General features: G+C 55.6%; 1 protein-coding gene across 2 annotated transcripts; it reads left to right on the forward strand.

Annotated features, from left to right (window-relative positions):
• Window positions 1–4878: 4878 nt before the first annotated feature.
• On the forward strand, window positions 4879–26756 carry LOC143774196 (ephexin-1-like). Of its 2 annotated transcripts, XM_077261569.1 has the most exons (16): window positions 4879–5016; window positions 11217–11640; window positions 14417–15457; window positions 20889–20925; window positions 21009–21064; window positions 21133–21377; window positions 22136–22296; window positions 22888–23040; window positions 23361–23490; window positions 23561–23635; window positions 23713–23805; window positions 24950–25104; window positions 25257–25403; window positions 25501–25586; window positions 25662–25766; window positions 25847–26756. In XM_077261569.1, the coding sequence occupies exons 2-16, from the start codon at window positions 11262–11264 to the stop codon at window positions 25993–25995; spliced, it is 3012 nt and encodes a 1003-aa protein (XP_077117684.1). In that variant the 5' UTR covers window positions 4879–5016; window positions 11217–11261; the 3' UTR covers window positions 25996–26756. The 2 variants fall into 2 exon arrangements, with proteins under 2 accessions (XP_077117684.1, XP_077117685.1); XM_077261570.1 differs by lacking the exons at window positions 4879–5016; window positions 11217–11640 and adding an exon at window positions 13720–13828.
• The last annotated feature ends 1082 nt before the right edge of the window (window positions 26757–27838 follow it).

The following is a 27838-nucleotide window of genomic DNA, read 5'->3' on the forward strand; positions in this document are numbered from 1 at the left end:
TGCTGTTGGGGTGGGATTGTGCCCCTGCTGTTGGGGTGGGATTGTCCTCCTGCTGTTGGGGTGGGATTGTGCCTCCTGCTGTTGGGGTGGGATTTTCCCCCTGCTGTTGAGGTGGGATTGTGCCCTTGCTGTTGGGGTGGGATTGTGCCCCTACTGTTGGGGTGGGATTGTGCCTCCTGCTGTTGGGGTGGGATTGCGCCCCAGCTGTTGGGGTGGGATTGTGCCCCTGCTGTTGGGGTGGGATTGTCCTCCTGCTGTTGGTGTGGGATTGTGCCCCTGCTGTTGAGGTGGGATTGTGCCCCTGCTGTTGGGTGGGATTGTGCCTCCTGCTGTTGGGGTGGGATTGTCCCCCTGCTGTTGGGGTGGGATTGTGCCTACTGCTGTTGGGGTGGGATTGTGCCCCTGCTGTTGGGGTGGGATTGTCCTCCTGCTGTTGGTGTGGGATTGTACCCCTGCTGTTGAGGTGGGATTGTGCCCCTGCTGTTGGGTGTGATTGTGCCTCCTGCTGTTGGAGTGGGATTGTCCCCCTGCTGTTGGTGTGGGATTGTGCCCTTGCTGTTGGGGTGGGATTGTGCCCCTACTGTTGGGCTGGGATTGTGCCTCCTGCTGTTGGGGTGGGATTGTGCCCCTGCTGTTGGGGTGGGATTGTGCCCCTGCTATTAGGGTGGGATTGTGCCCCTGCTGTTGGGGTGGGATTGTGCCCCTGCTGTTGGGGTGGGATTGTCCCCCTGCTGTTGGGGTGGGATTGTGCCTCCTGCTGTTGGGGTGGGATTGTCCCCCTGCTGTTGGGGTGGGATTGTGCCCTTGCTGTTGGGGTGGGATTGTGCCCCTGCTGTTGCGGTGGGACTGTGCCTCCTACTGTTGGGGTGGGATTGTGCCTCCTGTTGTTGATGTGGGATTGTGCTCCTGTTGTTGGGGTGGGATTGTGCCCCTGATGTTGGGATGGGATTGTGCCCCTGCTGTTGGGGTGGGATTGTGCCCCCTGCTGTTGAGGTGGTTTTGTGACCCTCCTGTTGGGGTGGGATTGTGCCTGTGCTGTTGGGGTGGGATTGTGCCCCTACTGTTGGGGTGGGATTGTCCCCCTGCTGTTGGGGTGGGATTGTGCCTGTGCTGTTGGGGTGGGATTGTGCCCCTGCTGTTGGGGTGGGATTGTGCCTCCTGCTGTTGGATGGGATTGTGCTCCCCCTGCTGTTGGGGTGGGATTGTCCTCCTGCTGTTGGTGTGGGATTGTGCCCCTGCTGTTGAGATGGGATTGTGCCCCTGCTGTTGAGGTGGGATTGTGCCCCTGCTGTTGGTGTGGGATTGTGCCCCTGCTGTTGGGGTGGGATTGTGCCCCTGCTGTTGGGGTGGGATTGTGCTCCTGCTGTTGGGGTGGGATTGTGCCTCCTGTTGTTGATGTGGGATTGTGCTCCTGCTGTTGGGGTGGGATTGTGCCCCTGCTGTTGGGGTGGGATTGTGCCCCTGCTGTTGGGGTGGGATTGTGCTGCTGCTGTTGGGGTGGGATTGTGCCCCTGCTGTTGGGGTGGGATTGTGCCTCCTGTTGTTGATGTGGGATTGTGCTCCTGCTGTTGGGGTGGGATTATGCCCCTGCTGTTGGGATGGGATTGTGCCCCTACTGTTGGGGTGGGATTGTGCCTCCTGCTGTTGGGGTGGGATTGTGCTCCTGCTGTTGGGGTGGGATTATGCCCCTGCTGTTGGGATGGGATTGTGCCCCTACTGTTGGGGTGGGATTGTGCCTCCTACTGTTGGGGTGGGATTGTGCCTCCTGCTGTTGGGGTGGGATTGTGCCTCCTGCTGTTGGGGTGGGATTGTGCCCCTGCTGTTGGGGTGGGATTGTGCCCCTGCTGTTGGGGTGGGATTGCGCCCCTGCTGTTGGGGTGGGATTGCGCCCCTGCTGTTGGGGTGGGATTGCGCCCCCGCTGTTGGGGTGGGATTGTGCCCCTGCTGTTGGGGTGGGATTGCGCCCCTGCTGTTGGGGTGGGATTGTGCCCCTGCTGTTGGGGTGGGATTGTGCCCCTGCTGTTGGGGTGGGATTGCGCCCCTGCTGTTGGGGTGGGATTGTCCTCCTGCTGTTGGTGTGAGATTGTACCCCCTGCTGTTGAGGTGGGATTGTGCCTCCTGCTGTTGGGGGGGCAGAGTCAGGAGTCACTAATGGTGGATGTTTCATTATTCGTCAGCCTGTTATTGATCGCCATCGATCTGTGAGTCCACATCTGCCATGGACGCTGCCGTCTCCCGTGACGTGGGCCTCAGGGTGTGGATATTTATAACTCGGGAAGGGCAGAGACCGAGCTCCAAGTGTGAGCTCAGCCGCTCCCAGCTGTCACAACACGGAGCAGCACCGTGTCCGCCCGGGCCCAATGTCATGGGGGCTGTGTGCCCCACCCTGGACTTGGGTCAGATCTGAGGCGGCCGGGGTCTGTCCTTCACAGCTCAGCCCCCGCATCAGGATTGGACAGAGAGGTCTGCGTGCTCAGGACCACTGCAGTCTGTGTGATTGTCTGCAGCAGTCCGGTGACTATTAGTCCCCTTTCACACATCAGTTTTTTGATGTCATTCACAATCTGTTGGCTCGACGGATCAATGGATCCGTCGCAGATTGTGAAAAACTGATGCCGCCAGATCCGTTTTTTTCTCTCGTAGACTTGTATTAGCGATGGATGGCCTCATGTTTCATCCGTCGTTCGCCGGATCTGTCGAAAATTGTTTGTCCGGTGGCCGGATACAACGCACAAAGTAATGTTTTTGGTGTTCGTCAAAAAATCGGACAGCGACTGATCTGTCACCGTCCGTCGTTTGCTAGAATGGAAGCTTATGGCACCGGATCCCTCAAATGACGGAATCCGGCGACGGATTCCGTTTTTTTAAACTGAGCATGCTCCCATTTTTTTAAGATCCAATTAGCCGGATCATCTAGTCAGATCCGGCGAAAAAATGAATCCGTTGCATCAGTTTTTCACAATCTGCGATGGATCCGTCGATCTGTCGAGCCAACGGATTGTGACTGACGGCAAAAAACTGATGTGTGAAAGGGGCCTTAGTAGAGTATGTCATCCGAGAAGCGTCGGGTGGCGCCCTCTTCTGGTCACGTGACCTAATGACAGGATGCAGCGGTCTGGCGACTTCTCAGCGCAGTGGTCATCACTGTTGCAGCCGTGCAGACTCCGGCAGCATCCTGCTCTGAACTAGAGGACTGCGGGAGCACCAGACTACGGGAGCACCGGACTACGGGACCGCCGGACTACGGGAGCACCGGACAACAGGAGCACCGGACTACGGGACCTCCGGACTATGGGAGCACCGGACTACAGGAGCGCCGGACTACGGGAGCGCCGGACTACAGGAGCACCGGACTACAGGAGCACCGGACTACGGGACCGCCGGACTACGGGAGCACCGGACTACGGGACCGCCGGACTACGGGAGCACCGGACTACGGGAGCACCGGACAACAGGAGCACCGGACTACGGGACCGCCGGACTACGGGAGCACCGGACAACAGGAGCACCGGACTACGGGACCTCCGGACTATGGGAGCGCCGGACTACGGGAGCGCCGGACTACAGGAGCACCGGACTACAGGAGCACCGGACTACAGGAGCACCGGACTACGGGACCGCCGGACTACGGGAGCACCGGACTACGGGACCGCCGGACTACGGGAGCACCGGACTACGGGACCGCCGGACTACGGGAGCACCAGACTACGGGAGCACCGGACTACGGGACCGCCGGACTACGGGAGCACCAGACTACGGGAGCACCGGACTACGGGAGCACCGGACTACGGGACCGCCGGACTACGGGAGCACCGGACTACGGGAGCACCGGACTACGGGAGCACCGGACTACGGGAGCGCCGGACTACGGGACCGCCGGACTACGGGAGCACCAGACTACGGGAGCACCGGACTACGGGAGCACCGGACTACGGGACCGCCGGACTACGGGACCGCCGGACTACGGGAGCGCCGGACTACGGGACCGCCGGACTACGGGAGCACCGGACTACGGGAGCACCGGACTACGGGAGCACCGGACTACGGGACCGCCGGACTACGGGAGCACCAGACTACGGGAGCACCGGACTACGGGACCGCCGGACTACGGGAGCACCAGACTACGGGAGCACCGGACTACGGGAACACCGGACTACGGGAGCACCAGACTACGGGAGCACCGGACTACGGGAACACCGGACTACGCGAGCAGTGAACTACGGGAGCACCGGACCACGCGAGCACAGGACTGCGGGATCATTGGACTACGCGAGCAGCGGCAGGGGAAGTTCGAACCATTGTGCCTGGACTAGATAATGATTTCAATATCAGACAATGAACCCCAAAAATATTAAACAGGTCCGGGGACGTGTATATGTCAGCTGTGACTGCGGAACAACAACCCTCAGCATATGACTGGCATGCTGGGAATCGTAGTTTCCACACAGCAGAAACGTCACCATCGGGACCTGAACTAAGAGGTGACTACAGGGATCAATGGACCCATAGCAACCAATCAGGTCATTGCTTTCATTTTCCTACGTGCAGGTGAACCTCATCCCGACCAGTCAAATGTCTGTAGTCATCGCATAGCCTTCATTACAAAATTAAAAGCCGGAATCTGATTGGTTACTCTGCAGCACACCTGTGTTGGAGGAATGAAAGACGGAATGTGATTGGTTGCTATGGGTAACACATCCAGGCCCGGTGAGTGGTCGTACATGCACAGGTTCTGGCGCCTGATGGACCGCGCCCTCCCCTCCCCCCTCAGTGCCGGATTATCAGCTCAGTGATAACGAGAAGCGGAGATGGGAGAACAATAGCGCAGCCCCGCCCCCTCCCCGCCAGGCCCCGCCTCCCCGCCCCTCACAGGCGCCGCTGCGCTCAGGTCCCGGGTGTGCGGCTTCCTGTGCGGGAGGAGACGGCGGCGGCGCCGGGAGATGGACTGAGGGGACCGGGAGGAGCGGCGGCAGATTACCGGAGCGTCCATGGCGGTCACAGGCGTCCTGCTCATCGGTGAGGGGCGAATAGTGTGTGTAATAACTGTACAGTGTGTGTGTAATATAGTGTATGTACGGTATGTACTGTAATATGTGTATAATGGTGGTGTGTGTATGGACGGTATGTAATATGTATGTGTGTAATATACTGTATGTATAGTATATGTGTAATGTATGTAATGTAATATGTGTGATGTCTGATAGGTGTGTAATTACTGCAATGTGCATGAGCCGTGGCCCATAGATGTGTACACCCCATCCACCAGAAAACACACCGGATCTATTCACCCTCTAAGGACTGTCACTGCAGATTACACCCGGATTATTACCCCCTCCACACTGGGATTACACCCGGATTATTACCCCCTCCACACTGGGATTACACCCGGATTACTACCCCCTCCACACTGGGATTACACCCGGATTACTACCCCCTCCACACTGGGATTACACCCGGATTATTACCCCCTCCACACTGGGATTACACCCGGATTATTACCCCCTCCACACTGGGATTACACCCGGATTATTACCCCCTCCACACTGGGATTACACCCGGATTATTACCCCCTCCACACTGGGATTACACCCGGATTATTACCCCCTCCACACTGGGATTACACCCGGATTATTACCCCCTCCACACTGGGATTACACCCGGATTATTACCCCCTCCACACTGGGATTACACCCGGATTATTACCCCCTCCACACTGGGATTACACCCGGATTACTACCCCCTCCACACTGGGATTACACCCGGATTATTACCCCCTCCACACTGGGATTACACCCGGATTATTACCCCCTCCACACTGGGATTACACCCGGATTATTACCCCCTCCACACTGGGATTACACCCGGATTATTACCCCCTCCACACTGGGATTACACCCGGATTATTACCCCCTCCACACTGGGATTACACCCGGATTATTACCCCCTCCACACTGGGATTACACCCGGATTATTACCCCCTCCACACTGGGATTACACCCGGATTATTACCCCCTCCACACTGGGATTACACCCGGATTATTACCCCCTCCACACTGGGATTACACCCGGATTATTACCCCCTCCACACTGGGATTACACCCGGATTATTACCCCCTCCACACTGGGATTACACCCGGATTATTACCCCCTCCACACTGGGATTACACCCGGATTATTACCCCCTCCACACTGGGATTACACCCGGATTATTACCCCCTCCACACTGGGATTACACCCGGATTATTACCCCCTCCACACTGGGATTACACCCGGATTATTACCCCCTCCACACTGGGATTACACCCGGATTATTACCCCCTCCACACTGGGATTACACCCGGATTATCACCCCCTCCACACTGGGATTACACCCGGATTATTACCCCCTCCACACTGGGATTACACCCGGATTATTACCCCCTCCACACTGGGATTACACCCGGATTATTACCCCCTCCACACTGGGATTACATCCGGATTATTACCCCCTCCACACTGGGATTACATCCGGATTATTACCCCCTCCACACTGGGATTACACCCGGATTATTACCCCCTCCACACTGGGATTACACCCGGATTATTACCCCCTCCACACTGGGATTACACCCGGATTATTACCCCCTCCACACTGGGATTACATCCGGATTATTACCCCCTCCACACTGGGATTACACCCGGATTATTACCCCCTCCACACTGGGATTACACCCGGATTATTACCCCCTCCACACTGGGATTACACCCGGATTATTACCCCCTCCACACTGGGATTACACCCGGATTATTACCCCCTCCACACTGGGATTACATCCGGATTATTACCCCCTCCACACTGGGATTACACCCGGATTATTACCCCCTCCACACTGGGATTACACCCGGATTATTACCCCCTCCACACTGGGATTACACCCGGATTATTACCCCCTCCACACTGGGATTACATCCGGATTATTACCCCCTCCACACTGGGATTACACCCGGATTATTACCCCCTCCACACTGGGATTACACCCGGATTATTACCCCCTCCACACTGGGATTACACCCGGATTATTACCCCCTCCACACTGGGATTACACCCGGATTATTACCCCCTCCACACTGGGATTACATCCGGATTATTACCCCCTCCACACTGGGATTACATCCGGATTATTACCCCCTCCACACTGGGATTACACCCGGATTATTACCCCCTCCACACTGGGATTACATCCGGATTATTACCCCCTCCACACTGGGATTACACCCGGATTATTACCCCCTCCCCCCCACTGTCACTGGAGATTACACCCGGACTATTACCCCCCTGTCACTGGAGATTACACCCGGACTATTACCCCCCTGTCACTGGAGATTATACCCGGACTATTACACCCCCCCCCCAGGAGATTACATCTTGACTATTACCCCCTCCCCCCCTGTCATTGGAAATTACACCTGGACTATTACACCCCCCCCCTCACAGGAGATTACACCCGGACTATTACACCCCCCCCCCCCCTCACAGGAGATTACACCCAGACTATTACCTATTACACCCCCCTCCCCCCCATCACTGAAGATTACACCCAGACTATTACCCCCCTCCTCCCTGTCACTGGAGGCTACACCTGGACTATTACCCCCTGTCACTGGAGGCTACACCTGGACTATTACCCCCTGTCACTGGAGGCTACACCTGGACTATTACCCCCTGTCACTGGAGGCTACACCTGGACTATTACCCCCTGTCACTGGAGGCTACACCTGGACTATTACCCCCCTGTCACTGGAGGCTACACCTGGACTATTACCCCCCTGTCACTGGAGGCTACACCTGGACTATTACCCCCCTGTCACTGGAGTCTACACTTAGACTATTACCCCCCTGTCACTGGAGTCTACACTTAGACTATTACCCCCCTGTCACTGGAGTCTACACTTAGACTATTACCCCCCTGTCACTGGAGGCTACACTTGGACTATTACCCCCTGTCACTGGAGGCTACACTTGGACTATTACCCCCTGTCACTGGAGGCTACACTTGGACTATTACCCCCTGTCACTGGAGGCTACACTTGGACTATTACCCCCTGTCACTGGAGGCTACACTTGGACTATTACCCCCTGTCACTGGAGGCTACACTTGGACTATTACCCCCTGTCACTGGAGGCTACACTTGGACTATTGCCCCCTGTCACTGGAGGCTACACTTGGACTATTACCCCCTGTCACTGGAGGCTACACTTGGACTACTACCCCCTGTCACTGGAGGCTACACCTGGACTATTACCCCCCTCCCCCCTGTCACTGGAGTTTACGCTCGGAATATTACACCCCCTCTCCTCACTGGAGATTACACCTGGACTATTACCCCCCTGTCACTGGAGGCTACACCCGGACTATTACCCCCTGTCACTGGAGATTACACCTGGACTATTACCCCCCCTCCCCCCTGTCATTGGAGATTACACCTGGACTATTACAGCCCCCCCTCCTCCCTGTCACTGGAGATTACACCCGGACTATTACAAAAAAAACCCCCCCCCACTGGAGATTACACCCGGAGTATTACACCCCTGTCACTGGAGGCTACACCTGGACTATTGCCCCCTGTCACTGGAGGCTACACCTGGACTATTACTCCCCCCCCCCCCCCCCCTCCTCCCTGTCACTGAAGATTACACCTGGACTATTACCCCCTCCCCCCTGTCATTGGAGATTACACCTGGACTATTACACCCCCCCCTCACAGGAGATTACACCTGGACTATTACACCCCCCCCCTCACAGGAGATTACACCTGGACTATTACACCCCCCCTCACAGGAGATTACACCTGGACTATTACACCCCCCCCCTCACAGGAGATTACACCTGGACTATTACACCCCCCTCTCACAGGAGGCTACACCTGGACTATTACCCCCTGTCACTGGAGGCTACACCTGGACTATTACCCCCTGTCACTGGAGGCTACACCTGGACTATTACCCCCTGTCACTGGAGGCTACACCTGGACTATTACCCCCTGTCACTGGAGGCTACACCTGGACTATTACCCCCTGTCACTGGAGGCTACACCTGGACTATTACCCCCTGTCACTGGAGGCTACACCTGGACTATTACCCCCTGTCACTGGAGGCTACACCTGGACTATTACCCCCTGTCACTGGAGGCTACACCTGGACTATTACCCCCTGTCACTGGAGGCTACACCTGGACTATTACACCCCCTGTCACTGGAGATTACACCCGGACTATTACACCCCCCTCCCCCCGTCACTGGAGATTACACCCGGACTATTACACCCCCCTCCCCCCGTCACTGGAGATTACACCTGGACTATTACCCCCGTCCTCCCTGTCACTGGAGATTACACCCGAACTATTAAACCCCCCCACTGGAGATTACACCTGGACTATTACCCCCCCTGTCACTGGAGGCTACACCTGGACTATTACCCCCCCTGTCACTGGAGGCTACACCTGGACTATTACCCCCCCCCCCGTCACTGGAGGCTACACCTGGACTATTACACCCCTCCCCCCCTCACAGGAGATTGCACCTGGACTATTGATCACTGAGGGTTGTGTTGCCTATTTGTGTCCTGCAGATGTAAATCTGCAATGAAAAAGAGGTGGAGAGGTGCCCCAAGTGTTCTTACCACCGAGAGATGCAGAAGTTACTGCACCAAATCCTCAGCGTGTGCACAGACCCCTCTCTTCAGACCCTCAGCATGTGCACAGACCCCTCTCTTCACTGACCCTCAACGTGTGCACAGACCCCTCTCTTCACTGACCCTCAACGTGTGCACAGACCCCTCTCTTCACAGACCCTCATCCCGTGCACAGACCCCTCTCTTCACAGACCCTCATCCCGTGCACAGACCCCTCTCTTCACAGACCCTCACCCCGTGCACAGACCCCTCTCTTCACAGACCCTCACCCCGTGCACAGACCCCTCTCTTCACAGACCCTCACCCCGTGCACAGACCCCTCTCTTCACAGACCCTCACCCCGTGCACAGACCCCTCTCTTCACAGACCCTCACCCCGTGCACAGACCCCTCTCTTCACAGACCCTCACCCCGTGCACAGACCCCTCTCTTCACAGACCCTCACCCCGTGCACAGACCCCTCTCTTCACAGACCCTCACCCCGTGCACAGACCCCTCTCTTCACAGACCCTCACCCCGTGCACAGACCCCTCTCCTCACAGACCCTCAGCGTGTGCACAGACCCCTCTTCACAGACCCTCACCACGTGCACAGACCCCTCTCTTCACAGGGCACAAGTTTATAATCCGCCCCTGTGGCATTGCTGTAGCGTAATAACGGTATTGCAGCGTCAGGACTCGGCTCTCCCAGAAGTCCTTGTGTTTTATCAGGTGTAGAGGACGTCCATGCTGCCCCCACTGCAGAAACCTTGTGTAACCCCCATCCTCCGCACCCCGGCCCCCCGTCTGTCTGGCTGTTGCGCCCTGTCTCTGTATACTGTCCTGTCGGTCTCTTCTTATCTGGAGGAAACTCCTCACTTCCCACAAGTCAGGAAACGGCAACATCCTGCTCCTGTGGCGTGTCTCCTCTCCACTGGCATGTCGTCTCCCCCGTCTCTCCTCCTGCATGTCCCCCCCCCCCCCCCCCCGTCTCTCCTCTCCTCTGGCGTGTCGTCCCCCCCGTCTCTCCTCTCCTCTGGCGTGTCGTCCCCCCCCGTCTCTCCTCTCCTCTGGCGTGTCGTCGCCCCCCGTCTCTCCTCTCCTCTGGCGTGTCGTCCCCCCCCGTCTCTCCTCTCCTCTGGCGTGTCGTCCCCCCCCGTCTCTCCTCTCCTCTGGCGTGTCGTCCCCCCCCGTCTCTCCTCTCCTCTGGCGTGTCGTCCCCCCCCGTCTCTCCTCTCCTCTGGCGTGTCGTCCCTCCCCCGTCTCTTCTCTCCTCTGGCGTGTCGTCCCTCCCCCGTCTCTTCTCTCCTCTGGCGTGTCGTCCCCCCCCCCATCTCTCCTCTCCCCCCACCCCATCTCTCCTCTCCTCTGGTGTGTCGTCCCCCCGCCCCCTCGTCTCTCCTCTCCCCCCCACCCCGTCTCTCCTCTCCTGTGGCTTGTCGTCCTCCGTCTCTGGCGTGTTTCATCTCCTCTGGCATGTCCCCCCAGCACTGGTTATCACCGAGGGGCTCTTGCGTGTCGTGTGCCCACCGTTCTGTGCTTTATAATGGCCTTTTCTTTTCTTCCAGGCTGCCCCGTGATGCCCTCGTCTATCCTCTGACCACACTGCCGCCATGTCTGCCACCGACGCTCTGCCGCCCCTCATTCCCCTTTCCCAGAAGCCTGTGCGTATTATAAAAGCCCGACCTCCGAATCGGCCTCCACCTCATCTGCCCCCTAAGCCTCCTCAGAAGCCCCCGCCATGCCCTCAGCACGCCCCGGTGCCGCCCGCTGCACAGCCAGAACCCGCTGCCGAGCCCACCACGTCTGGGGTGTGTGTGAAGAAGATCGCGGGCCTCTTCCAGAAGGATCCCGGTGCAGGCGACGACCCACAGCCGAGGCTACCGCCAAAACCGTCAGCTCTGCTGCCGAGGGAGGACAAGGAGGATTCACCGGGGGCCAACGTAACGCCAGACGTGGAGCCTGAGGAGGAGGAGCAGAGCTGTGCCCCCCGTGAGTGCGTCCTGTGAGGAGTGTGCGAGAGCATAGTCCTAGGGAGCCACGTCCGGGATGTCACATGCCCGGCATTCCTCCCACAATCCAGCGAGGGCCCCGGGCTCATCCTGTAATCTCTGGTCTGAGCATGTGCGGAGCCGTCACCTGGGGGCCAGGCGAGACAATCCGACACTGCTGTCTACAGGGGTCTCCATGGAGAGCGCGGTGCCCTGCACCCGTATGTAGGCGCGGAGGTCCCCGTTGTGCCGGCCCTCATCTCGTGGACTCCATATTGGCTCCCGCGGCTCAGCTGCAGCTGTTGGGGCGAGCGCCGCCTGACCTCGCGCCTGGCAGTCAGTGATGAAGGCGCCGTCACAGGGCGGGAGGGTCACCCGGCTGTCGCTGTGCCCGGATGGAGTTTAACCCCTCACTAAAGGTACCGTCACACTCAGCAACTTTACAACGAGAACGACGACGATCCGTGACGTTGCAGCGTCCTGGATAGCGATCTCGTTGTGTTTGACACGCAGCAGCGATCTGGATCCCGCTGTGATATCGCTGGTCGGAGCTAGAAGTCCAGAACTTTATTTGGTCGTCAGGTCGGCGTGTATCGTCATGTTTGACAGCAAAAGCAGCGATGTCAGCAATGTTTTACATGGAGCTAACGACCTGTGAGAACGATAAGTGAGACACCGTTACGTCACAGGATCGCTCCTGCATCGTTCTGGAGCTGCTGTGTTTGACGTCTCTACAGCGACCTAAACAGCGACGCTGCAGCGATCGGCTCGTTGTCTATATCGCTGCAGCGTCGCTGAGTGTGACGGTACCTTAACAGCTAGCGTTCTCTGTTATCAGCCCTCATGTGATGACACACGAGCTATTGTCCTCTGTTATCAGCAGCTACTTATACGTCGTGCAGTCCGTCTGATGGGAGTTGTTCTTAGATCTGCCGTTGTCCTTTACTGATGTGTGGCCCGCTGAGTGCTAGTGTCCTCTGTTATCAGCCACCGTACTTGGTAAACATGTCTCCTGTCTGCAGTGACTTCCTCTGTGACAGGTTGAGTGAAGGTGACGGAGCAGGAACATCTGATTGTTCGGGTGGTAGAACCGGTTTTGCTGGAGAGCGGCGCACGTGTGACCGCGATGTGTACACATCAGGAATGGGGCGAGAGCTGAGGAGGAAGTGAGGGGCCGAAAATTGAGTAAGGCTGCCGTCACACGGTCAGTATGTGGTCAGTATTTTACATCAGGATTTGTAGCCAAAACCAGGAGTGGAACAAATAGAGGAAAAGTGTAATAGAAACATCTGCTCCACTTCTGCATTTATCACCCACTCCTGGTTTTGGCTACAAATATTGATGTAAAATACTGACCAAATACTGCTAGTGTGACGGCAGCCTGATAAAGACCCTGAGACATGGAGGGGGAGGAAGTGTCTGGAGTCCGGGGCCCAAGATGATGATGATGATGATGATGATAAGGAGGCGGCGTCTGGGGCCCGAGATGATAAGGCATCTGGGGTCCGGGCCCCGAGACATGGAGGAGGCATCTGGGGTCCGGGGCCCGAGATGATGATGATGGGTCTGGGGTCCGGGCCCCGAGACGTGGAGAGGGGTGGGGAGGCGTCAGGGGTCCGGGGCCTGAGATGATGATGATGGGTCTGGGGTCCGGGCCCCGAGACGTTGAGGGGGAGGAGGCGTCCGGGGCCTGACATGATGAGGAGGAAGCGTCTGGGGTCCGGGCCCCGAGATGAGGATGGGGGTGAGGAGGCGTCTGGGGTCCGGCTCCAGGACTCCGGTTTTGGTGTGGAGCTCGGAATGCCAGCTCTTGCTGTTGATCGCCAGCTGTTCGGCCGAGGGTGCTGCGTCTCCCCCCCCCCATTGTATGTGTGACGTTGCGGTGAATATTCGGACCCTCCGCTCCTCTCCGGAGCCTCCACAGCTGTTCTCTCTTCTATCTATGGAATTTTCCATGGACATATCTATGTATTGTCCACAGGGCCGGGCAGCGAGGAGTTAACCCCCTGTGTTGTATTTGGGGAGTTGAAACCTTATCCCCTCCACCCCACCCACAGATCAGCTGCGTCACCCCCTCTACTGTCTGGTGTCGGACCACTACGCCCAGTGACTGTGAGCCGCCGGGCCCAGCCTGGGGAGAGGTACAGCCGGGAGTGGGGGCCGCGGCGGAGGCGCAGGGTCCTAGAAGTGTGAGTAGCTGCCCCCCCCCCCCCCTCTAACACGCTGCTGTCACTAGTAATATATCCCTTACTCCTGAAATCCTCTGTGCTGGCCTCCACGCTTCTGCTAGTTTTTTTGGGGGGGGGAGATTATTGAAAACTGATCGTCCCTTGTGCCGGAGGGAAGTAAGGACTGCGGGGGGCTGTGAGCACAGCGCAAGATGGATCATGGGCTGAGCCAGAAAGTCCTGGCACCCGGGGATTAACAATAAGGAGATTACCAGACACCGAAGATTCCTGCCGGACCTGGGCCGAAACCACAGACGAGGCAATGAGTGGGGTTAGCGGGGTCTGTGACACACGGCGTGCCTCTGTGTGTGGCCGGGGCTGTGTGTGTTGGGGCGGCTCTGTGTGTCACGGCTCTGCCGTGTAATTTTTTTTTTGCGGAGAATTTCCCGCAGGGGCTTTTGACCCCCATGTCTGGTAGGTGTTCATCTCATGTGGGAGCTCCTGGGAGTTGTAGTCCCCACTTGACGTAGTATAAGCCTATGGTGACACTATATGGCAGCACTTTGTGTTTTTTCTGTCCATAATGTGTCGTCTTCTCACTTCTTCCAGCTCTGCCTCCAAAACTTTTCCAAGACCCAGATGAGCGATTGTCTAAGATGGCGTTGTGTCCGCCGCGGCCGGCCTGCCCGTCCCGATGCTGCTGCGCCTGCCACCAGCAGAGGCCGGGCATGGTGCTGGTGTGGCTGCCAGAGTCGTCGGTGGTGTCTCCGGGCCTTCTTGTGAATGAGGCATCGGACTCCTCGGATGACAGCGGCGTCTTTCAGAGGGTCTTGTCTGTGAACGAGGACGAGGATGAGGACGGTGGGAAGTGGAGCTCCTGGCACCTGAAGGACAAGATGAACGTTGGGACCTGCTACCCGGTGAGACGACGGTCGCTGAAGCACACGGAGCGATCCCGGCAGCACGCGGCCGACGGTGGCGATAAAGCGCGGGATAGTGTGGTGCTCACGTCGTACAAATCCACGGCTGAGGACAGCTTTAATGGCGATTTACCGAGCTCAGCCTGCGAGGCGGAAAACACCCAAAAAGCTGGGAGTTCAAGCAACGCCCCAGAAATTCCCAAGCATGGGCCGCCGTCCCACAGAAGGACCAAGGCCGCTGGCAATGTAGATGTGGAGCCCACAGGGTCTAGTATGGCCAACGGCCCTGAAGCCCCCCTGTCAAAAAATGTCAAATCCAAGAGCATCTCCTTCTCCGACGAGGTCTCCACCATGGCGGCCGATCAATCTGACTCCGCGCAGAGCAACGGGGACCCAAATTCTGATCCTGTAGCCCCGAGGGGTGAGGACGAGACCCGCTCCAAGATCAGGAAGCCGGCCCGCAGGAGCAAGGTGCCCCCTCTATCCATGGCGGAGGATCCAGAGCCACCCACTCTACCTCCAAAAGTGCCAAGCAAGCCCCCGAGAGGAGCAGCGCCCCCGCCGCCACCTGCACCACCTCCGTTTCTGAGAAAGGGGTCATTAAAAAGGTATTCGGTGGGCAACACCGAGGAGATGGTGGACAGAGATAAGAGAGGGGCCTCAAACAGTCTCCCAGCAGAGGCCGGATACAGAGAAAAAGACCGCCCAACATCACTGGACGAGGCGAACGGTGAGAGAGGTGGTATATCCGCCATAAGTACTACTGCCATCATGTACTGAATGCTCATAGCCACCTAGTTATATCATTGTACATAGAGGACAGTATTATAGTAGTTATATTCTTGTACATAGGGGCAGTATTATAGTAGTTATATTCTTGTATATAGGGGCAGTATTATAGTAGTTATATTCTTGTACATAGGAGCAGTATTATAGTAGTTATATTCCTGTACATAGGAGCAGTATTATAGTAGTTATATTCTTGTACATAGGAGAAGTATTATAGTAGTTATATTCTTGTATATAGGAGAAGTATTATAGTAGTTATATTCTTGTATTTAGGAGCAGTATTATAGTAGTTATATTCTTGTATATAGGGGCAGTATTATAGTAGTTATATTCTTGTACATAGGAGCAGTATTATAGTAGTTATATTCTTGTACATAGGAGCAGTATTATAGTAGTTATATACTTGTACATAGGATCACTATTATAGTAGTTATATTCTTGTACATAGGTGCAGTATTATAGTAGTTATATTCTTGTACATAGGAGCAGTATTATAGTAGTTATATTCTTGTATTTAGGAGCAGTATTATAGTAGTTATATTCTTGTACATAGGAGCAGTATTATAGTAGTTATATTCTTGAATTTAGGAGCAGTATTATAGTAGTTATATTCTTGTACATAGGAGCAGTATTATAGTAGTTATATTCTTGTATTTAGGAGCAGTATTATAGTAGTTATATTCTTGAATTTAGGAGCAGTATTATAGTAGTTATATTCTTGTACATAGGAGCAGTATTATAGTAGTTATATTCTTGTACATAGGGGCAGTATTATAGTAGTTATATTCTTGTACATAGGTCGGAGAGGGCTTCCCCCTCTCTGACCAAGTGGCTGCCGAGTCAGACAGCAGCCAGGAGACAGATCCCGGGGAGCTGACAGCGGATGTGGCAGTGTAATCCATTCTTGCCACATCGAGTCAGGGATTTCAGGCAGCGTTGGAAGCTGACGCTAGCCTGAAAGCTCTCAAGGAGCAGGCGGCACAGCCTCCCAGGGAGTCAGACCGCAGGCGGGTTGTCTGGGACCAGGGACGGCTGTACCGGGTAACGGTCCAGCAGGGTTCACCGGAGGCGAGGCCCAGGGACCGACAGTTAGTGGTACCCTATCCGTTCAGGGCGGAATTGTTGCGGATAGCACATGAGATTCCCATGGCCGGACACCTAGGGATCGCTAAAACCAGGGCCAGGCTAGTGCAGCATTTCTACTGGCTTGGAATGAGGACCGAGGTAATTGCCTACTGCCGTTCATTTGACACCTGTCAGAGGATGGGGAAGGCGGGGCGGCGCCCCAAAGCCCCATGGGTAACTCTGACCATCATTGAAGAGCCTTTCTCGAGGGTAGCTGTGGATCTCATTGGACTTCTGTCCACTCCCAGCCGCTCCGGAAAATGCTTCATATTAACGGTAGTGGACTATGCCACCCGGTACCCGGACGCGGTAGCTTTGTCATCCATTCGGGCTGACAAAGTGGCCACTGCCTTACTGGAGATCTTCTCCAGAGTGGGGTTTCCCCAGGAAATGCTCACCGACCGAGGGACCCAGTTCATGTCCCAGCTGATGGAGTCTCTGTAAGCAGATACAGGTGCAACATCTGGTAGCCAGCCCGTAACACCCACAGACCAATGGCCTGTGTGAGCAGTTCAGTGGCACCTTAAAGCAGATGTTTAAGATGTTGGTTGACTCCCACGGGAGACTGGGAACGGTATCTCCCACACCTTCTATTTGCCTACCAGGAGGTTCCACAGGCCTCAACGGGGTTCTCCCCCTTTCAACTCCTGCATGGGCGATGTGTACGGGGGCCCCTTGCCCTGGTGATGGAAGCATGGAAAGGAGATTTGGCCACCCCTGGAGTGTCGGTCATTGAGTATGTTGTGCGCTTCCGGGACAGAATGACGGCCTTGACACGGCTGGTGCATGACAATTTGGCCCAGGCTCAAGCTGACCAGAAGTGGTGGTACGACCAGAATGCTTGTGAGAGGACCTACCAGGTGGGTCTAAAAGTGTGGGTACTGGTCCCCGTCCCACAAAACGAGCTTCAGGCGGCCTGGGAGGGTCCATACCTCGTGCACCAGCAGATCAACGCCGTCACCTATCTGGTCACCCTGGACCACGCCCGTGGAAGGAGGAAGGCATTCCACGTGAACATGATGAAGGCACATAATGAGCAGTGTGCAACCTTCCCGAAGAAGGTGAAGTAGAAACCCTCCTGGATCTGCTCACCCAAGCCAAGGCGGGTGGATCCATCGAGGATGTGGGGGTTGGCCACCCGCTCTCGGAGGACCAACGTTCACAGCTGGGGGTCACCCTACACCCCTTTCGGGGGCTGTTAAGCAGCCTGCCTGGAAGGACTGAGGCAGCCGTCCATGAGGTGGACACCGGCAATCACCCACCGATAAGGCGTCTAGCATATCTGGTTTCTCTCGAGGTGCAGCAGCACATGCATCAAGAGATAGACGAGATGCTGAAGCTGGGGGTGATCCAAGCATCCAACAGCACGTGGGCTTCAACTGTAGTCCTCGTCCCTAAAAAGGACCGAACTACGCGGTTTTGCGTGGACTACCGGGGGCTCAACGCTGTCACCGATGCGTACCCAATGCAGCACATAGACCTGCTCGATCAGCTGGCCGGGGCTAAGTACCTGACCATCATGGATCTGAGCAGGGGATATTGGCAGATTCCCCTGACCCCTAAGGCACGGGAACGCTCTGCCTTTATCACCCCATTTGGACTGTATGAGTCCACGGTGATGCCCTTTGGCATGAAGAATGCCCCTGCCACTTTTCAGCGGATGGTCAACCACCTGCTTCAGGGATTGGAAGGGTGTGCGACCGCATACCTGGATGACATTACCATCTTCCGTCCCACCTGGGAGGATCACCTAGAGCACCTGGCGCAGGTGCTCAGGTGAATCCAGCAAGCAGGCTTGACCATTAAGCCGGAAAAATGCCAGCTGGGTATGAGTGAGGTCCACTACCTGGGACACCGGGTAGGTGGGGGAGCTCTGAAGCCAGAGCCTGGGAAGGTGGATGCCATCACCTCCTGCGCCCCCCCCCCTGGGCCAAGAAGCAGGTGATGTCCTTCCTGGGGACTGCCGGGTACTATAGGAGGTTTGTTCCACACTATAGTACCCTGGCCAAGCCCCTGACGGACCTCACCAAGAAGAAGCTGCCTGTCGCAGTTGACTGGACAGGCGCCTGCGAGACAGCTTTCCAGGCGCTCAAAACCGCCCTTTTTAGCTCTTCTGTACTACAGGCAGCCGACTTCATGCAGCCGTTCGTAGTACAGACCGATGCCAGCGACTTTGGCCTCGGTGCTGTGCTCAGCCAGGTCGACACTACGGGTCATGAACACCCTGTTTTGTACCTGAGCCGGAAGCTCCTGCCGAGGGAAGTTGCCTATTCCACAATGGAGAAGGAATGTCTGGCAATTGTATGGGCCTTGCAGCGTCTGCAGCCATACTTGTACAAACACCAATTCACTGTGGAAACAGACCACAACTCCCTCAGCTGGTTACACACGGTCTCTGGGATGAATGGGAGGTTGCTACTCTGGAGCCTCGCTCTCCAGCAGTATCACTTCACCATTCGCCACCGAAGAGGCAGAGACCATGGTAATGCTGATGGGTTGTCCCAGCAAGGAGAAGGTGCGGAAGGGCGCATGGGGAAACACAGGGATGTGATACCCCCTAGCGCCCTCTAAAGCAGGGAGGTGTGATGAGGGAGCAGCCGCCATCTTGGATATGGGGTATAACGCTGGCCTTCTATTAGAGATTGGCCTGACTCCATTTTGTCTCATATCAGAATTCACCTGGTCACACGTCTGCAGGGACATGAGCACTCCTGGCCCCCACATTTTCCCTACTTGAATGAAGACCCTTTAGTATGGTAATGGACTGGGACCAGTGTAACAGGCAGATGGCACTTCAAAGCTTGAATGAGGAAGCCACGCCAGCAGGGGGCATGGGAGGTGCCTGGGGCTCAATTAAAGCATACATGTCAGATGGCTACAGGAGGTCACGTCTATTGTCTCCCCAGCCGGACTGTCTACAACATGAAATTATGAATTATGGACACATAGTCCGAGGTACAGGCTCATAAAAAATAATCTTATAGTCCTGAAGAAATTGCACATCTGACAGTGCAACTCCCAGGTCAGCGAGAGTTCTGGAACCTGAGATATAGAGATTAGCCTCCCACAGCGATCAAATGGGTCCAGGTTTGATCCCTGTTCGACCGTCAGAACAAACCACATGCGCTGGTACCGCCCGTGTACTGATCCGATCATCCCGAGAGAGTTAATCCGTTTATTAGATATTGGGAATAGATTCTGCAGGGAAGCTGAAGGGTGGAGATTTAGCCCACCCAGGTACAGGGGGGAGGGACACAGAAGGATTAAGAGCTGAGGACACATGGAGAGTCAGACACAACAGAACAAGATGATGAAATAAGGAACAGGGCATATGCCAGCCAGAGGGGAGCAAGAACATGCTTTTTGGGGGCTGCTCAGCAACTAGAAGTCTTGTACCTGTGGAATGCAAAGCTCCCCGGCTTCCAAAAGCAACCTTGAGCCTGATAAATTGACCTCCAGCTTTATACCTCTAAGCATTGTACTATTATTGTTATATTTTACTCTGACTGTAACTCTTGGTATATTTTTACTGTATATTTCTTGTAATTATCTAGTGTGCCCTTAAGGCAATTAAACCATAAATTAATTTTGGGCTGATCCTTTTATTCTGATGGTGAATCTTATAATAACCAGCGTGGGTAACAGGGAAGTCTCCCCGGCGGCCATTTGCTCTAGGTGCAGTTCCCTTTTTGACCTGTGAGACGAAGGGGGCGCCGGAGAGCTGTGCCTGTGCGGTTACATCATGGATTGGTGACGTGGGAGGAACCAGTTTTCTTCACAAGAATTATAGTAGTTATATTCTTGTACATAGGGGGTAGTATTATAGTAGTTATATTCTTGTACATGGGGCAGTATTATAGTAGTTATATTCTTGTACATGGGGCAGTATTATAGTAGTTATATTCTTGTACATAGGGGCAGTATTATAGTAGTTATATTCTTGTACATAGGGGGCAGTATTATAGTAGTTATATTCTTGTACATAGGGGGCAGTATTATAGTAGTTATATTCTTGTACATAGGGGGCAGTATTATAGTAGTTATATTCTTGTACATAGGGGCAGTATTATAGTAGTTATATTCTTGTACATAGGGGGGCAGTATTATAGTAGTTATATTCTTGTACATAGGGGCAGTATTATAGTAGTTATATTCTTGTACATAGGGGCAGTATTATAGTAGTTATATTCTTGTACATAGGGCAGTATTATAGTATGACTGATGTGACCATATTCTATGTTCTGCAGCCTCGGTGGATGTGTCTCCGGACCGTTTCATGACTCGGTCAGTACATGGTGTAGATTTTAGATCTATTTGATCCCTCTCCTTGGTATTTGGAGACTCAAATTCTTGTTCATTGCTTTTAGGATTCCAACTGTGAAGAGTCCGAAGTCCATAGACTGGGAGTCGCACCTGCGGGACGGTACGTAGCGGTGCTGTGAGTGGAGCATGCATTGCCGTGTGGTCTCCTGACTTGTGTCTCGTGTGCAGAGCCGCTGTACCAGACCTACCGCCAGAGCGTGATCAACAAGGAGATCCGGAGACAGACAGTCGCACGGAACAGTAGCTTCACCAGCTACGACTCCTCCCAGGAAAGCCCCCTGTCTTCTGGGGGTTCCCCGAAACAAGGACGTAGGTCAGCGGCCCCTCACAACACCCTGTGGCAGGAATTGCCATCTGTGATGGAGAGCGGCGTCCTGGACAGTATGAGCAACGATGAGAAGAAAATGCAAGAGGTGAGAAGCAGGATGGTGCAGAGTCACCTCCCAGGTGGGGGAGGAGCTCTGAGAGGGTGGGAGTTTGTCTGCGGGAATGTAGAGGAGGAGCTTCATCCTGGGTGGGATTTGTGTGGGAGAGGAGCTCCAGGGAAAGGGGTGGGGTGATGAACTGATGGGAGGATCTCATGGGGAGGGGATGTGGCAATGTACTGGAGGGAGGAGTTTCTTGGTAGTGGGGGAGGGGTGATGCGCTGAGGGGAGGAGCTGCTGGGTAGTGGGGGGGTTAATGTGCTGAGGGGAGGAGCTGCTGGGTAGTGGGGGGAGTGGTTATGCGCTGAGGGGAGGGGCTCCTGGGCGGTGGGTGGAGGGGTGATGCGCTGAGGGGAGGGGCTCCTGGATAGTGGGGGGAGGGGTAATGTGCTGGGGGAGGGGTAATGTGCTGAGGGGAGGAGCTGCTGGGTAGTGGGGGGAGTGGTGATGCACTGAGGGGAGGAGCTGGGTAGTGAGGAGTGGTGATGCGCTGAGGGGAGGAGCTCCTGGGTAGTGGGGGAGGGGTGATGCGCTTAGGGGAGGAGCTCCTGGGTAGTGGGGGGAGGGGGTGATGCGCTGAGGAGAGGAGCTACTGGGTAGTGGGGGGAAGGGTGATGCGCTGAGGGGAGGAGCTACTGGGTAGTGGGGGAAGGGTGATGCGCTGAGGGGAGGAGCTACTGGGTAGTGGGGGGAAGGGTGATCTGCTAAGGGGAGGAGCTCCCATATCTCACGTTGTCTGTCCGCAGAGCATGTTTGAGGTGCTGACCTCCGAGGCCTCGTACCTCCGCTCCATGAATGTGCTGACAGAACACTTTCTGGGATCTCGGGATCTGCAGGAAACGCTGGTGATCAGGGAGAAGAAAATCCTCTTCTCCAATATCCTGAAGGTGAAAGAAGTCAGCGAGAAGTGAGTAATGGCCGTGTGTGCCGCGTACTGATGGGTGACGTGGACCGATGAGGGATGTTGGCAGTGTGTGTGATATGAGGGATGATGGCTGAGGATGGCCGTGTGTGACATGGACTGATGGGTGGTGAGGGGTGTGTGTGGGAGATAATGGTTGTGTGTGATGGCCGTGTGTGTGGGGGATGATGGCTGAGGATGGCCACGTGTGGGGGGGATGTTGGCTGTGTGTGTGTGTGGTGTGTGTGTGTGAGGTGTGTGTGAGGTGTGTGTGTGAGTGTGTGTGTGAGGTGTGTGTGTGTGTGTGTGTGTGTGAGATGTTGGCTGTGTGTGTGTGGGGGGGGGAGATGTTGGCTCTGTGTGTGGGGGGGGGAGATGTTGGCTGTGTGTGTGTGTGGGAGATGTTGGCTGTGTGTGTGTGTGTGGGGGGGGAGATGTTGGCTGTGTGGGGGGGATGATGGCGAGATGTTGGCTGTGTGTGGGGGATGATGGCTGTGGGGGTGTGTGGGGGGGATGATGGCTGTGTGTGTGTGTGTGTGTGTGTGTGTGTGTGTGATCATGGCTGTGGACGGCCGCTGTATCCGCTCTTCTCTGCAGTTTCCTCGTGGATCTGGAGTCTCGGGTGGATGAAGACGTCGTTATCTCGGATGTCTGTGACGTTATTCACCAGCACGCCGTGCATCACTTCTCCGTGTACATAGATTATGTGCGGAACCAGGTGTACCAGGAGAAGACGTACAGCGAGCTCATGTGAGGATCCACGGCACATGCTGCCTGCACACGGGTGGGGACACACAGCCTGCTCATGTGCACAGGGCGAGGGGGGGGGGGCGGCTATGCGTGGCGTGCACGGCCACATTTGGGGGCGCGCTCACACTTCCTGCACGGCCACATTTGGGGGCGCTCACACTTCCTGCACGGCCACATTTGGGGGGCGCGCTCACACTTCCTGCACGGCCACATTTGGGGGGTGCACTCACACTTCCTGCAGGGCCACATTTAGGGGCGCGCACTTCCTCCTCTGTGGTGGTGTTCTCTGCTTTCTCTTGAATGTCTCCCCTCCTCCTCAGGGAGAAGAACCCGCACTTCCACGCCATGCTGTGCCGCCTGCAGGAGCTGCCCCAGTGCCAGCGCTTACCCTTCATGTCGTTTCTGCTGCTGCCATTCCAGCGGATCACCCGCATCAAGATGCTGATAGAGGTACGGTGCCCTCGAATGCTGGCGGTCCCCACCCATGTGACATGACCTGACCTGGCTTCATCTTTCACAGAATATCCTGAAGAGGACGGAGGAGGGGTCTGAAGGCGAGCGCACCGCCAGCAAAGCCCTGGAGGCTGTGTCGCAGGTAACCACCGCAGCTGGCTGGGTAGTGCATGGCGCCATTACTGACTGGCGCGTCTCACGTGTGTCCTGATCCCGCAGATCATCCAGGAGTGTAACCGCGAGGTCGGCCGCATGAAGCAGACGGAGGAGCTCATCTACATCTCCTCCAAGATCGAGTTTGATAAGATAAAGGTGAGGGAGGGGGATTGGCCTTAGGCCTTGCAGTGTGGTCATGTCATCTCTTGGGCGTGGCCTCACGCGGCACTGGTGTCATCTCTTGGGGGTGTGGCCTCATACGGCACTGGTGTCATCTCTTGGGTGTGGCCTCACACGGCACTGGTGTCATCTCTTGGGTGTGGCCTCACACGGCACAGGTGTCATCTCTTGGGGGTGTGGCCTCATACGGCACTGGTGTCATCTCTTGGGTGTGGCCTCACACGGCACTGGTGTCATCTCTTGGGTGTGGCCTCACACGGCACTGGTGTCATCTCTTGGGTGTGGCCTCACACGGCACTGGTGTCATCTCTTGGGTGTGTGGCCTCACATGGCACTGGTGTCATCTTTTGGGTGTGTGGCCTCACATGGCACTGGTGTCATCTTTTGGGTGTGTGGCCTCACGCGGCACTGGTGTCATCTCTTGGGTGTGTGGCCTCACACGGCACTGGTGTCATCTCTTGGGTGTGGCTTCACGCGGCACTGGTGTCATCTCTTGGGTGTGTAATCACACGGCAGTGGTGTCATCTCTTGGGTGTGTGGCCTCACGCGGCACTGGTGTCATCTCTTGGGTGTGGCCTCACGCGGCACTGGTGTCATCTCTTGGGTGTGTAATCACACGGCAGTGGTGTCATCTCTTGGGTGTGGCCTCACACGGCACAGGTGTCATCTCTTGGGTGTGGCCTCACGCGGCACTGGTGTCATCTCTTGGGTGTGTAATCACACGGCACTGGTGTCATCTCTTGGGTGTGGCCTCACGCGGCACTGGTGTCATCTCTTGGGTGTGACCTCACACGGCAGTGATGTCGTCTCTTGGGTGTGTGGCCTCACACGGCAGTGATGTCGTCTCTTGGGTGTGTGGCCTCACGGCAGTGGTGTCATCTCTTGGGTGTGGCCTCACACGGCAGTGATGTCGTCTCTTGGGTGTGTGGCCTCACACGGCAGTGATGTCGTCTCTTGGGTGTGGCCTCACACGGCAGTGGTGTCATCTCTTGGGTGAGTGGCCTCACACTGCAGTGATGTCGTCTCTTGGGTGTGTGGCCTCACACTGCAGTGATGTCGTCTCTTGGGTGTGTGGCCTCACGCGGCACTGGTGTCATCTCTTGGGTTTGTGTTGTTTTAGGCCATCCCCATCATCTCTCACAATCGTTTCCTGGAGAAGCAGGGGGAGCTCAGCGAGGTTCTGCAGAAGGGAAGCCTCTTTGGCATCAAACCCAAACTCGTCCCCGTCTACTTCTTCCTGTTCAATGACTTCCTGCTCATTACCCAGAAGAAAAGGTGATGTCCTGCTGTTGTGGTTCCTTGTCTTTGGTGCCCTCATGCGTTGGCTCCTCGGCTCTGGCACCCTCATGCCCTGGCTCCTCGGCTGTGGCTCCCTTGTTCTTCCTCTCTTGTCATTGTGTACTTGATGTGTCTGTCTTTCCCTCCAGCTCGGACAGACACGTTGTCCTGGATTACGCTCACCGCTCCCTGGTCCAGCTCCAGTCCTGCCCCACCATGGAGAACAGCTTCTTCCTCACCTTACTGGAGAATCACCAGAGGAAGACGTGTGACCGGCTCTTCAAGGCGCCCAGCCAGTGAGTGACTCCTCCCCCTGAAGGGAGCTTCTTCCTAGCCCCGCCTCCGTAGGGTGTTACTGTGAAGTTGTTGGTCTCACCCTCTGTGTCCTCCTAGGTCGGACTTGCACCGGTGGGCAGCCGTCTTCCCCAGTAAGAGCAGTGACTGCTCCTCGGGCAGTGACACGATCTACGAGGACTGGGGTGAGTTGTGCCCTCTGCTCGGTGGGTATGTGGTGATTACGCTCCAGCGGTGACCCCGTTCCTCTCCACCCTCAGATTGTCCCCAGGTGCATTGTGTGGAGCAGTACACCGCCACGCAGGCTGACGAGCTGACGCTGGAGCCTGCCGACATCATCAACGTCCTGCGCAAGACTTGTGAAGGTGCGGGGGCTGTGACCTGGTGTGGGGGTCTCGCCTGCGGAGTGTGGTCTGGTATCTGATGGCTTCTCCTCTGTTCTCAGGTTGGTACGAGGGCATCCGCCTCTGCGATGGGAAGAAGGGCTGGTTCCCCTCCCGCTACGTCCAGGAGATCACCAATGAGCATGTGCGGAGGAGGAACCTGCGTGAGCGTTACCGCGTCCTGCAGGCTGCCCGCCAGCTGGTCACCTGACCCTGCCATCCATTGGTGGAGGAGCGGATTCAGGTGTGAATGGAGAAGGCACGCGGGGGCAGCGATGGGGTCGGGGTCTCTGCTGACTTCTGAGATTTTATATTTGCTGGGAGCGACACCAGGACTGAGGGATATAATATGGGGCGTACACCACAAGTCCCAGCACTGCTTGGATCCTGTCGTGCGTGGATATGACGACTAGATTGCACCTCCTACTGCCAAATCCTGGTATCACTAATGTCTGAGCATTGAGCGCAGGTGTCTGCTCTTCAGCCTCCTTATGTATGAAGAGAGTTGTGGTCCCCATCATCCAGCAAATCCAAGCTAAAATGTCCCCAGCAAGGTTCTGAACTGAGGAGCCCCCTAGTGGCCGCCGCTGTCAGTCCTTGTATGGAGCGAAGTGCAGGGGACTCTGGGTGTGTGCGGCGTCATGGCCTACCTGGCTAGCCCTGAAAGTTTGGCCATTCTTCTGCCCGGACGTCTGCATGATCTACTGCCAAGACCCCGGGGGGCTGTGGACTATGACACGTAGGAGACCCTCCATGTCTGAGTACCCTGGTCTTGTGTTTGGCCGCACGATGCACAGACTTTGCGGTGACCGCCGCCTTCCCGGACTTGTCTCGTTTTATCACGGAGGGCCAACCTCCGAGCACATGAAGGATTCTGGGGTGGTCTGGCCCCATTTCAGGGGCACAGGGAAGTATTTGTGTTGTAGTGTCCGCCTTGTGCCTGTAATGTGGAGTAAAACATTTCTATTGTGATCGTGCAGTGGAGTTTCCTGCTCGGCGCAGACGTGACGTGAGGCGGTCTCCTCTGCTGACAGCTCAGGAAAGTCGCCCTCTGATAGAGAAATCCTACATTGGGGACACAGGAAACCACGGGTGACCGCTGCTGCCGCCACTAGGAGAGGGACACTGCACAAATTGTAACCTCCTCTCCCGCAGTGTCCACCCCACCGACCGCCACTGGGTTAATCAGTTTAGCTTCGTGTCAGGAGGTGGTGGACACGAGTCTTCTTCTACACCCATAGTCTCCTCGGTTCTCGTTGTTTTTCCTCTTTCCCTTTTCAGATGGATCTTCTTGTGGACGGCGCAAGTGCTGTGACCCCCGCGTATCGATACCTAGAGTGTCTCCCTCAAGGTCAGCAGTAGTCTGGTGGTGTTACCCATATTTATATAAACACACATTAAAAATTATCAATGGCGGTGGCAGATCGTGGATACTGCTGGTAGGTGTGGTATACACCCCTAAGGGAGGTATATAGCAGCATGCATATATAAGGCTGATACGTCATAGAACACATACAATAAGAGGAACAGTCTAGTATATTTTTAGCGTTACTCTCCCTATAATTTTACGCTTCCTGTCATGTGAGACACGTGTGGGACTACTTCAATAATAATACAAAAGTCCAGAATGGGCCGTTACGGGTCTTCATAATTCATATTGTTGTCTTCTGCTATCCGAAGGGAGTCTACACAAAAGAAGTACCGTATGTGCAGTCTTCCATCTGTCACCTGAGACGTAGGAGAAAGAGAGAGGAAACCGCAAAAAGAAATGAGTAAATGTCCTAAAAAATATGACTACAACAAATACGTGATGACCTTATTAGACTGCGCAGGGGGTAGTCCACAAACGGAAACCGAGCCAAATAACTGAGACCTTTTATAGAAGCCCGTATACAGGAATTCCTCATTTAGGCCGCACGGTGTCAAACTTTTTAGTTCATAGATCCCAACGGGCTTCCCTTCTCAAAAGTTCATCTGTCGGTTTACCACCCCTAATATTCAAAGCAACCGCCTCCAACCCCATGACCTGAAGGGTCCTGGAGCTGCCATTATGA

This window comes from Ranitomeya variabilis, chromosome 5 (assembly GCF_051348905.1).
Source record: "Ranitomeya variabilis isolate aRanVar5 chromosome 5, aRanVar5.hap1, whole genome shotgun sequence".
In the NCBI taxonomy this organism is placed as follows: Eukaryota; Metazoa; Chordata; class Amphibia; order Anura; family Dendrobatidae; genus Ranitomeya; species Ranitomeya variabilis.